Raw genomic sequence first — 13,612 nt, 5'->3', positions numbered from 1 at the left:
ACTTTTTGTAAATGACGTTATTATTACTTTAAAAGTATACTTTGTAGTAAAACTATAAGTGTAAGATGTCATTTTGTGTGGATAACTTATGGACTTACAGTAAAGATGGCTTTGGAAACCAGTTCAGCGTGACGGGGAGCACCGGGTTTACTTTAGAGGTTGTTAACATCTATTTTTGATTGTTGTAATGTCGTCCTTGCCGTCTCCCGCAGGTGGATATACATGCACACAGTAAGTGTGTTGCTCTGATCTCATGCTTTTCATCCTACCTGAGGCTGAAGACTTTGGAAATGAATTGAAAAATATTTACAATGTATGCAAAAAGATTTTAGAACTAGTCAAAAAATTATGGAATTGCAATGAATTACTTATTTATTTATTCAAAATTCAGTTCCTTTATTGCATTTCTGCTTTCAAAACTGTAAACAAATATAAAGTTAATAAAAACAATAAATGCATACTAAATTCCGATGAACAAACATTAGTGGAAAATTATATTCTTTTGAAACAAATTTGCATTAAATTAAGGACAGTAGATTAAGCTAAAATGCTACGACACTTAACATGAAACTAAAGACCTATCAAAAGTATCTCAGAATAGCTGCTTATTTAGCTCTGCTTTGAGTTGGCTAAACATTTTAACATGGACAAATACAGGTCAAACTAAGAAATACTAATTTCTTAATTAGAAAAACAAAAACAATGTACAAACACAACAGCAGCGTGTGTGTGACTTCTCTTTGGTTTCGCTGTATCTTTAGATTTTTCTTACAGTACAAGAAAATCAATCTGCTCAAGTTACTTTTACATCTATATTTATAGCACTTCTGGCTATGACCTATGGTTTCTATCCAAGTTATGACAATATGTTGTGTACTTGCATCTAACACTGAATGGCATTTAAGAGCCATTCATAGAATAAGAATTTTAAAAAAGTTCAGTAAGAAAACATTGGCTACACAAAACACTGAAACAATACAAAACAGGTCCGTGCTGAAATCCAGGAGGTCATGGGGTCATTCAAGTTTCTCATGTAAACAGAAGGCCATATTTTTGAAGTGATAATGAATTAGTTTTGCATTAAAACCAGGTTATAAGTGATCAGAAGCTGATGTGAAATCACTCTGCACTCAGATGCTTGTATTCGGACCGTCCTTCTCTTTAATGGCAGGGGTCAAAGGGGTATTTGGTGACCCCGCCGTGCAGCTCCACCACTGACTCCGACCAGGCGATGATGTCACCGGTCATGTGACCTCCACATGACGCCAGGTTGTAGATGTCATGCGGTGTGAGAACATGAGACCACATCTGCACGTCTGAGATTTCACCAACGAACGCCTGCGTCGCATCGAAACGGCCCCCCAGTGTGTCCTGGAGATCGGGGAATATTAGATCAGATTATGCTATCCACATGTTCTTGGTTTTTGCTTAAATATGAGCAGTATGTGGTTCGAGTTTGTTGTATGCTGTGTCTGTTTGTCACCTGTTCCTGTCCCAGTATGAAGACTCCTCCAGGTTTGATGGGATGCCAGGGCGAGAGGTTTTCTCCTGAGCCTCTCTTCACTCCGTCCTGGAAGGCCTCCCACAGTCCGTCCCGCGTCGACCACGTCACACACACGTGGTGCCATTTACCATCACTCACCGAGAGTGGCAGAGACACGGCCTGTTAACACACACACACACACACACACACACACACACAGAGAGAAAGAGAACTGATCAAGACACAGAACTCAACTTAAACATTGTATTCTGTTGCTCCTCTACTCTTATTTTACCATCTGTCCTCCATTTGTCTAGTCAAAAAATCCTTAAGGAATGTAAACTAAGCTCATTTTTGGAATTTATTTCCTAATTTACTCCTCTGTGTTCCAGATGGAATCAAATAAGAATCCTCTAAGATTCACCTAAGATCCTGCTGGATGAACTGAAAGTCCTACGGGAGTCTTATTTGATACCTGGAAATGTATTCAATATTCAATATTATTTAATGGAGGAAATCCGTTAAAAAGGAAATCACAGGAGAGCTGAAGGAATTTTAAAACTTAAAATTATTTTTAAAGTCTTAAAGAGGCCCACTATTATTGGGAATGATTGCACTACATCCCAAAGTTCGGAGTCAGTAAGATTAATTTATTTTTTTTTATTTTTATTAATACTTTCAATAAGCATGGATGCCATAAATTGATCAAAAGTGACAGTAAAGACATTTGTGATCTTATAAGATATTCATATTTCAAATAAAGGCTTTTCTTTTGAACTTTCTGTTCATCATAGAATCCCGAAAAATAAAATGTATCACAGTTTCCATTTTTTTTTTTACTGTTTTTAACACAGACATGTTTCTTGAGCAGTAAATCAGTATATCAGAATGATTTCTGAAGATCATGTGACACTGAAGACTGGAGGAATTATGCTGAAAATACAGCTGCACATCACAGAAATACATTACAGTTTACAATATATCACTTACATCAAATTAAAATAATATTTCACAATTTTGCCTTTTTTACTGTACTTTTGATCAGATAAATGCGGGCTTGGTGAGCAGAAGAGACTTAATTAAAAGAAAATTCTTGCCAACCCCAAACTTTCACCTGTAGTTAGAGTGCATGAAAAACATTTTCATTGCATTCTTTTATGAATCATGTGCACATTCCCTCCTCTCTTTCACTCACTCTGTCATCGACCAGCAGCTCCATGGGGTTGTTTCCCCACTCGATGAGCACCAGCTCGTTGGCCTGTCCGGGCACGGAGTAAGAGAAGGGTGTCCCGAGCCCCGGGCCGATGCCAGCCTTCATCCACAGACACAGCGTGAAGGAGAAGATCTCGTGCAGCAGCGTGCGCTTCACACGACCGTACATGTAGTTGGTCCTCATGGGGAAGCCCATCTGGAAAGCCTCTGTGGGTCTGCTGTTCTTTCTAGAACCTGTGGAGATGATAATCAGTCTTACTTTTTTAGATTAGATGAATCTACCAATTCATGTTACTGATTTAAAAAAGTTATGACCAGTCTTTAAAAAAATTGTATATGAATAATTTACTTTAAGACTAATCTAAGTCCTAGTGTAACCAGTCTAATCCAGACTCAAAGATAGAAGAATGAAGACAATGCAAATTTGTCAGAATATATTAATTATTATTATTATTTGATTTTTTTTTGATTTTTTGAGAGAGAGCTTATCTTAATACTTTATTGGATCTGTAAATTGTATAAATACATTTAAAGTCAAATAGTTAATTGTTTATTTAATTTAGTTTATCGTTGTTTAACATTGCTATCTGATTTCATGTCTGAATTATTATGTGGATTATGTAATTAGATTCTAGAGAGTGTTTATAATCAGATTACAAATACATTTTTACCCGTTTTGGAAACCATGGTGTAATGTTATGTATAATAGCAATACATATAGTTGATGACAAAGAATTACATTTATTTTCTTTCTCTTTGGGTAATTTTTTATCAAAATAGTAAACAAATAATTGTATTTAAAATTATCTGATGAACGAGTTAGGTCAGAAGTAATCTAAAAGAAACTAACTACAATGTCCCAATAACCATAGCACTGTCTAAATTTTCAATAAGTTTTATTTTTTACAAAAGAGCATGGTATCTGACTTTTTACTGGTCAAAGATGGGCTACCAGCCGTAATCGTCTTGACCAGAAACTGTGAGGTCCACATCCAGCTAATGAACCATCTAGAGCATCTAAGGACCAGACCCGTCCTGAAGTGGTCTAAAGCAGGGTTCTCCAGCAGAGTTCATCTAAATTAACTCTTACCTGTGTCAGTGAGCCTGTGCTGCAGCTGACTGAGGACCGCGTCCAGTTTGCTGTGGACTCCACTCTGTGCTTCTCCGTGACCTTGTAGGTTATACGACAACCTTTTGAAGCCATGCTCGGAGACTCTGCTGTCATGGTGACTGCTGTCTTGGTGTCCGTTGTCATGGCTGTTGTCGTCGTCATGGTGGCTGTCGTCATGGTGATCGCCGTCGTGGTGACCGTTGTCGTGGCTGTTGTCGTCGTCATGGTGGCTGTCGTCATGGTGATCGATGTCGTGGCGACCGTCGTCATGGTGACCGTCGTCATGGTGATCGTCGTCACGGTCACTGTCGTCATGGTGACCGTCGTCATGGTGATCGCTGTGGTCGTCATGGCCGCCGTGGTCTCTGTCGTCGTGGCGACCGTCATCCTCCTCCTCATGCTTGTGGTCAGTGTGAGCGGCGCTGGTTAGCGAGGCAGAATGGTGCTGCATCTGTTGCTCCAGAGCACTGATCTTCCTCTGCAGGAGGTCCTTCAGGGAGCTGGAGTGGCTGCTGGAGGTGTTTCTCGTCTGCCAACACAACCACAGCAGTCTGAGAAACGGCCTGCGCACCGCTGATCCTGGTAACACCTCCTAACTACTTGCTCACCTCTTATCTTATAATATTTGATAAACTGACAGCCAGGATGATTTTCATTACACTAATGAAACATATTTCTACACGTTTTACATGTTTGAATCCAAAAGAAGCAATGTCCCGTCAGCTTTATCTCACTTTGATTGACAGTTTAAAAAATGGTCACACCTTGGATGTTGGCGTCATTGTTTTGTGTATTTGTTGTTGTTGTTTAATAAAACTAGTAGTAATGATAAAATTATGCACTTTAGGGGGATTTGGATTATTTTAGGTTTTATTTTAGATTATTGTAATTGTTTTTGCCCCCTCTTAATTGTTGCTCCCCTTGGCTGTTGGGGGTCATTTTTTTCACCCAGAACAGTAAAAGTGTAGCTTTTTTAATGAAAGCACTTATGAAATAATAACAATAACATCTTGCACTTATTTGGGGATTTAGATTATTTGATTCTTATGCAGATCTTATTCAGATCCTTTTTAAATGAACATTCACCACAGTAAAAATACACTTCTGAGTTGTAGTATAAAGCCAGTATAAGAATACATCATGTGTTTGGGCAAGACTGCTGCCATCTGGTGAAAAACAAATAATTCCACACAACTTCATACTTGATTGCATTCAAAACTTATTTTAAAAATTGCTTTTTTTAAGGGTCTTTCCCAATAATTTCCAATGGTCAGGGAAAGTTTTTGACTATTACTATTACTATATTGCAATAAATGTCACTATTACTATTACTATATACTATATACTATTGACTATACTATAAAAACAATATAGACATATTTAAAAACTAACATCAGATTGGATTGCATCAAAACTTGAATTAAACTGAGTGGAATATTGTTATGATAATTATTTTTTTGTAACATTAACACTGTTATCTTCCTGTATATTACTCTGAAGCAGCTTTGAAGCCATCTGTGTTGTATAAACGCTGTCTTGTAGAGTCTACCTGCATGTTGTCCAGCCGTTGTTTCAGGCTCTGCAGCATCCTGCTCATCTGCTCCGGTGTAGAGGAGGGTGAAGGGATGTCCCCCGTCACGTGCTTCTCGCTCAGCGCAGCTTTCCCACCACGATGCCCTCTGACCCCGTCACCATAGTGTCCCAGCTCCAGCCCGAGGTGTCCGGTGTCGGGGGCCGTGGGGTAGGCGTGGTGGGCGTGATGGGCCAGATGTGCGGGTGTGTGGCTCAAGCCCTCGCACAGGTTCAGTTTGGCGGTGAGCTCTCGGATGGTCTCCCTCTGGTCCAGGATGGTTTCCTTCTGCTGCACCAAACTCTCCCGCAGGTGCAGGATCGTCGCTTTGGCCTCCTCCGACATTCCCCACCAGCCGCTGCTGCTCCCGCCGTGGTGTCCGCCCGCCGTGGGGAAACACCTGGGATCGGCGTCAGCGGGAATGGGGGTACAGATGAGACGAGGATGAGGGTTGTAGTCTGAACCCGGCATTCCTGTCCCAGCACACACGGAAAAACAGATGGCACAGAAGAAGAAGGGAGTGAACAGCCATTCAGTCTTTCTTGAGCTTGCTGGATGCATTTTTGTTTGATGAATGCTTAAGGTTTTATCCTTTAGTTATTTGATGTGTAAAGCTTCTAGATCTGTAGCTTCTTTAGTCCGTCTCCAGGATTGCACTGATATCTGTCTCGTCTTCTTAATCCTGTGAAACTGTCTCTTGCTGCTCACGGTGTGTTTCTCAGCCTCCTCCTCTCTAAGATCATCCGCCGCTCAGAGACCGTATGTAATCTGTCTGCTCTTGCCTCCTCGGAGAGGCTCATTTAAAGCCTGGAGAAAGAAAGAAAGAAAGAACGAAAGAAAGTTTTTAAATGAGGAAGTTTCAGTTTAGTGCATTTAAAATATATGAACTTTAAATGTAATACAACTTAAAATGATAATCAAGTTCTTCACGTGTGCTTCAGCACATCAAAGCAATAAGTGCACTTCTTTAAATCACAACAAAAGATTATTAAAACAATCATTTAAAACGTACTGTTTTAACAGAGTGCAACTAATACACAAGCAAAAACATATTATAAATGGTACATAAATACATTTCCACCACATGCCATCCATCCCTACTTCTATTTTCTACTCAAAAATAAAGACTCCTGTTTTAAGCGAACAGGATGCCACAGGAGATCCATTGGTAACTCTTTAAGTTTAGGGATCAGTTCTGATTCTGTTTATTAGCATGAATATTACTAGCATATTTTCTGATTATTAGTACTTATAAAGCAGATATTAAATCCTTATTCTTCATGAGCATATTTTAGATCCCTTAATCCTTTAACCCCAAACCCAAACTTAACAACTACCTACTAATTAGGAGTTTATTGAAGGAAAAGTCGTATTTAATAGTTAATAGTGAGAATCTGTCCCCAAATTAAGATGTGAATGATTCTTGATATGATCTTCAATGATTTGTTTTACTTCCTAGTTCTTCTAAAAGCATTTAATGATATTTCAAAGAAACCCACAGACTCATCTGAAGAACCTGTAGTGTTACACACAGAGCTCCTTCAAAGGTTTCGTGAAGGTCGCTCCAAATAAGAGTTTGGGATTATCAGTTCCTTGAAGCTCCTGAATTAACACAGGACAAACATTTAAAGGACAAACACGAGTGGAAGTGTGCACGTCAGAGTCTCTCCTAATGAGGATAAATGAAGGAAAGAGTCGTCATGGAGGGTCTGTAGAGGATTAGGGAGTGTTTGAGAGAGAGAGAGTGTGATGTATTCAGGTCTATCTCTACCTGCTGAACTCTGAACATTAATTGGATTAATTAAGTTCTTGATGGCTAACAGGAAGGTAGCTGGAGTTTCATTCTGCCCATAACTTAAAGAAGAGAGGGAGTGTAGAGTATTAGTAGAAAACAGGATGCAGAGTTTAATAAAGCAGGTTTAAAATGGAATGAAATGCAGAGAAATTCTGCTGAACTTTCCAGTACAAACACACAATAAGCATTATTTTGTTGGATTTTATTTCAGTAAATTCCTCTTCATGTCATTTCAAGACAAATTCAAATTCAACATCCTTTTTTTATTTTTATTTTTTTTAGATGCTAACAAAATTGAGATGCTTTCTGGCAAAATTCTAATTTGTTTTGGTGGCTATTAACTATTGCAACATTATTGAATTTGAGAAATGTCTAATAACTTCTTGTGCTGAATGTCTTTGAATGGCACTTGATCACAAGTTCAATTTAACATAGAGTTGAGTTTGGCCAATTCCATTTAAATTCATTCTTGTGAATTGAAACAGAATGTTCTCTAATATGTGTGACAAAACGTGTGCAGCACAAAACCAAGCTGAAGTCTCTGAGATATATTTGTAGCAATAGCCAAAAATACATTGTATGGGTCAAAATGATTGATTTTTCGGTTGCACTTTATTTTACAGTACGTGTACTAACATGTACTTATAGTGTACTTACAGTGTATTTATCTAAGAAAGTTCTGGTAATACAAGGTAACTACATGGGGTAGGGTTAGGTTTAGGGGTAGGTTCAGGGTTAGTACCTAGTTATTATATAGTTATTGTAATTACTATAATAAGTACATAGTATGTACATGAGGAACAGGACTGTAAAATAAAGTGCTACCCATTTTTCTTTTATGCAAAAAATCCTTAGGATATTAAGATCGTGTTCCATACAGATATTTTATAAATTTCTGACTGTAAATATATAAAAACTTAATTTTTGATTAGTAATATGCATTGCTAAGAACTTCATTTGGACAACTTTAAAGATGATTTTCTCGATATTTAGATTTTTGCACTATTATCCGATCCTAACAAACCACACATCAATGTAAATATTATTTATTCAGCTTTCAGGTTATGTAAAAATCTCAATTTAAAAAACACTTAAGATTTTACCCAGAGAGACTTACAGTGCATTCAGGCTATACTTTCATGTATACCAGTATGTATGTTCTCTGGGAATCAAACCTACAACCTTTTGTGCTGCTAATGCAATGCTCTACCACTGAGCCACAGGACTAGATCTAGAGTCACCATTACACAATTAAACTTAGATTACAGTTCCTGTGCCTTTTGCCTGTTTGACTAGACAACATGAATAATAAGAGCACATACAACTTCAGCCACCCGTACACAGCCGTACACAGGCAGGATATCTCTCTCATGAGTTATGAGCTGCCTGACCAGAGCTGGACTCCACAGATCGTGTGCTTGCGTGGACATGTGTGTGTGAGAAGATCATGCGTGTCACAAGCTTAGAAAGCGAGACAGATGGCAGCCGCTGAGAACAGCGTGAAGCCGCTTCCCCGGTCTCTCTCAATCCACACTTCATCTCAGTTTATCGTCCTAAAGGCTCATGATTAGTCTGATTGTCGGGTTTGAATGAAGGCAGAACTTTAAGTCAGACACATACAATGCAGTTTAATCTGCCTTCTGCTGAATCCATTAAAACTGTATCTAGTCTAGCAAAAAACCTTCTGGATCATCAAATGCATGTTAGTTTAAATAATTACTGCTTTAGTCAAAACACAAAATGTATTTTAATGTGAAATATGTCATCTTTCATTTAAATCTCTAATGTTTATTTTTTCTCAGAGTACATTCAGAATCATGGCCAAAACTAAATCTATCAGAGAAATGAATGCAATTAACCTTGTGGAAGAGAAGTAACTTAATACCACTCTTAAAATCACACTTAATTGCATGTCATTGACATTTAAATGAAAATGTATTGTAATTCTAATTGATATTATATTAGCTGAACTTTAGAGTGCTTTAGACCAACTTTGAACTGTCCTTTGCATTATTGACACACTGTTCTCCTAATGAATGTTGTTCAGTTGCTTTGACGCAATGTATTTTGTTTAAAGCACTATATAAATAAAGGTGTCTCGACTTGGCTTGACTTGACTTAAGTATAGTATATGTTTTATAGTATATAAAACATTCAAAATGTACTTTAAAGTAAAAATTAAATTTGACACTATAACAAAGAAATTTTGTAAAAGTGTACTTAAGTGTGTTAAGAAACATAGCCATACTACTTCATTTTCGTAAATATCTATATATTTTTTTGGGCAAATATTTTTTTTTTTATTGCATTAAATGTGTACAGGTGCACAAGAAGAGAGATTAGAGATATAAACTCCATATATATATATATATAAAGATCGTATAGAAACTTTGAGTGAGATATTAATAATACCAACAAAATCAGTATTACAGTTGTGATTAATGCAAATGTTTGAAGCATTAACTCCTCAATTACATCCACATCCAAAACATAATTCATAAAGAAATCATCTGATGAGTTTTAAAACATGAACATGTGTTGATCAAATGAACAAACCATGCATTTACTGAAAATAAGCAGCTACAAGCCGATTTAAGTTCTCATGCATAACACCAGTCCAACAATCCCTTATAGACACAGCTCATGAAATATCATATAGAGTTTGATATTAAGATTCGCTCAGAGTCGTTCACACTACATTAGATCATCTCCATCTCCTCACCTGTGCTACAGATCAAACTCGAGCAGCGAGGGATCTATGATAAACAATCTCGGATGTGTCTGTTAGAGACAGACTTACGGTAGGAGTGCAGATGCTGTGGCAGCATCATTCGTCCTGATCTTCTGGACTGAGGCTGTTCGTGTCTGTGGACTCCTGCAGGTTTGTCTCTGTTCTGTGTCAGTCACCAAACAGATTGTAAGGGACTTAATCCAGAAGAGTCTCTTTAACACGCGCCTCCCCTCCTCCTTTCTTCCACCTCTTCCTCTTCTCTTCTGTAATTAAAATCTCTTTTCTCCTACGCTCTTTACCAGTCTAGAGGCCGTAAGTTAGTAGTTTCATCACAGCTTCACTGTTGTGTTTAAATGCTGTGATGAAGTGTTTGGGATGTGCTACAAAGACCTTGAGATCTGACAAGAGTAGTTATTATCAAAGTAGACAATAGACAGCGGGATCTGAAAGCACTAGTGAAAAGGCTTTTGTTTCGCATCCTTACCAACTAATTGAAATATATATATATATATATATATATATATATATATATATATATATATATATATATATATATATATATATGTATATATATATATATATATATGATTTCACTTTTTCTACTTCAAAATGTCTAATGTTTATTTGAGTGTATTACTTGCTGTTTCATTGTAATTATTTGTAAATCCTTCACCATTATATAACTGTATTATTAAAGTTTTTTTTATTAAAGTTTTTTAATTTTAGTTAAGTTTTAGTATTTAAAACACACACACACACACACACACACACACACACACACACACACACACATATATATATATATATATATATATATATATATATATATATATTTAAACAATTTTATATGTTTAAATATATGTTGTTGTTTTTTAAGTTTATTTGGTTTTAAGCATTATTTTATGGTTTATGGTAATTGTTTTAGTTTTAGTCAACTATAACATGGTCTGTGACATAGTTCCTGTTCCTATTTGTTGGCCGTTTTGGATAAAGGCGTCTGCTAAAAGCATAACTAAATGTAAGTGACAAACTGGACTGAAGCAACATGAACAAAACCTGATGAATATGTTCTTTAGCATGATTTAGCAGAGTTTCTTCAGATCTGAGTAAAGTGTCACACATCTGATAGATTTGATTAGTGACCCAGACATCTCTGTATCGGTCTCTCATGCAGTCTTTCCTCCTCTCTGGAGGCCACATGCTGTCACGGGTCTTAACGAGATAACCGGCCTAATTAAAGTCTGAGCAGAATCCAGCGCAGGGGCCAGCGAGACAGATGGACGCTGATTGAGGTCAGAGGGAATATGCACAGAAAGACTGGGAGAAAGGTGATGGGGCTCACACTAGCGACTCATTAATTACTCTCCTGGTCAAACGATGTAGCAGACGTTTGAGAAGATCACTGTGTGTATGAGGTGAAATATAGCAATGCACACTATCCTGTCATAATCCATAAACCTCCTTTACTCTTTGCCAAAACAAGACTGGTTAACAAGAAGCTAGAAAAAATGATAATGCTTAAGAAGCTAGTTTTTTGTTCTATTCTCCACATTATGTAAAACCGTTAAAAAAAATCAAGATGGGAACATGAAATAGTGTATTTTAATTCCAGTTCAAGTAGTTTGGTAAATTAACATAACTTAATCTTTTTTTTATGATTTGTTGATAATAAAGACAGTAAAAGCAAACTTTTACCATAAATGTATCATTTTTTCAGTGTATAAAAGATCTTTGTGTGTTCTACATTGTAGCCTATAAAGTCATAGTAACTGTTTAAAGGTTTCTGGCTATGTTTATTTGATCAAAAATATAGCAAAAGAGTAAACCTGTAAAATTTGAATATAAATAACCCTTTCATAGGTACGAGAAGACCTCTTTAACCCTGAACAGACACACGCCAGTTCATTGGCTGATGGTGCTGACTCTGCTCCTTTAAAGGAGACAGCAGATGCATAATTCACTTTTACGTGTGTTTGAATTGTAATGTGTGTTGGCAGTGTGTGTACACAACCACCCTATAATGATAAAATGTACCGAAATGTACTGAGCCGTCTCTACTGAGATCTCTTCTTGTGCAAGACTCTCATGATCTTCAGGGTTCAACACAGTTTCATGTCCCTCAGATCAGAGATGAATCCACAGACTGTTCTTCTAGGGTTGCACTTAGACTCATGCACTTACAGGTATTTTCTGTTTGCACACTGTAATTTCTATGTCCAGCGGTGTATATATACATAGTGCATGCAACATTCCTTGAAGGAGCCAAGTAACTGTCACAGAGTCTCATTACTTATTGAGCGTCAGAGATTTCTTTAAGTTTTTGCCTGTCTTTGTGAGTGCCATATGACTGAAGACTTCTTCATCCTCAGTGCACAATATCGTCATGTACAGTATGTCAGATCTGTGCTGACGAAGAGTGAAGGAGAATTAACCTGGTGTCTGCGCACACGACCCCTGAGTGTGAGGAGGATTTATGGCATTATGATAAACCACTGAATCAATCACTGCATTACCTTAACTCACCTCGTGTGTGAGTGTATCATGTACTGAACGAAACAGTGCTGTAAACATGCATGTGCCTTTTACAATAAACTACCGGACGCAGACACGGTGATCCAGCGCTCACCACCCATTAGGTCACACACACACAATGTTTTAATGTTTTTATTCGATTACCAAATACATTTTATCATCTATTTTGAAAACAGTTTTTGCTAATGAAATCATGATACATTATTTTGTTGCATGACTCCAGGACTCTTTTGCAACATTAAATGCAGATATTTCTTTTTTGTATATCTTACTTTTCCCACATTTTTGAATAGCAGCGTATCACACACTCTAAAAAACGCTGGGTTGTTTTTTCAACCCAACTGCTGGGTTGAGGCCGTTTGATAGGATTTTGGGATGTTTTAACCCAAGTTTGGGTTGAAAATAACTTTCTTTTTTAACCCAGCGGGGTGGGTTGAGGACGCGGACGTGAAGGAGAGCACGCACGTCACGTCAAAATCGTACGTCTCCAGTGCGAGCAGCCGCCATTTTCTCAGCGTGATAGAAGCGAGAAGCGAGTGAAAGACTATGGTAAGTAACGTTAAATATTCAAAATGTAAAGTTATCTTTTATTGTTTACCCGGTTGTATGAAAGGCGGAAGGTTTTATGAAAGGCGGAAACAAAGGAGCTTAATGTTAAATACGTTATATATAAAAAAAACGGACGCGGTTTTCGCCTCGGACACGGAGGTCTTAACTGCCTCATGTAACGTTACTGAACGGAGGATGTACTTTTAATATAACGTCTGTGAATGTATTTTGTCATATTTACATAAGATTTTACATTATCTGTTCTCTTTGAGGCGTTAACAGACGGTTATGGTCACGGTTACGCTCATGTGAATTTGTCTTTTTTTTTCGCGGTTAAACTGAATGTATGTTTGTCTCCTAAAGGAAACGGCATTGTGTAGTAAAGACTAGCATAATTATTTTGAGGCTGTTGAAGTGGTAACTGTTAGTATGTTTTACATGTAATATTTCAGACTTGTCCAGCTCCTGTTTTCATTGTCCTCGCGCTGAGAGTTAAAGACACAGAAGCTGTTTGTGTGAGGAGTCACAGACCTGTGTGAGGATGAGGAGGAGGTGTTCTTCTGAAGAGAGGGACAGACGGTTTAAGGAGAGTAAACTTCAGAATAACATCAGGTTATCTTTATTTTGAC

At 37.5% G+C, this 13,612-nt stretch overlaps 1 protein-coding gene across 1 annotated transcript; it reads right to left on the bottom strand.

Moving 5' to 3' along the window:
* Window positions 1-400: 400 nt before the first annotated feature.
* LOC113060057 (neuronal pentraxin-1) lies at window positions 401-10,142 on the bottom strand. Its single transcript, XM_026228863.1, has 6 exons — window positions 9,972-10,142; window positions 5,356-6,183; window positions 3,786-4,335; window positions 2,679-2,929; window positions 1,484-1,663; window positions 401-1,371 (listed from the first exon to the last, which is right to left on the bottom strand). Exons 2-6 carry the CDS (start codon window positions 5,935-5,937, stop codon window positions 1,162-1,164), a joined length of 1,773 nt encoding a protein of 590 aa, XP_026084648.1. The 5' UTR covers window positions 5,938-6,183; window positions 9,972-10,142; the 3' UTR covers window positions 401-1,161.
* Window positions 10,143-13,612: the final 3,470 nt, after the last annotated feature.

Source organism: Carassius auratus, chromosome 41 (assembly GCF_003368295.1).
Source record: "Carassius auratus strain Wakin chromosome 41, ASM336829v1, whole genome shotgun sequence".
Classification (NCBI taxonomy): Eukaryota; Metazoa; Chordata; class Actinopteri; order Cypriniformes; family Cyprinidae; genus Carassius; species Carassius auratus.
Note: the sequence above shows the minus strand (reverse complement) of the source record. Positions and strands in the feature narration are given on the sequence as shown.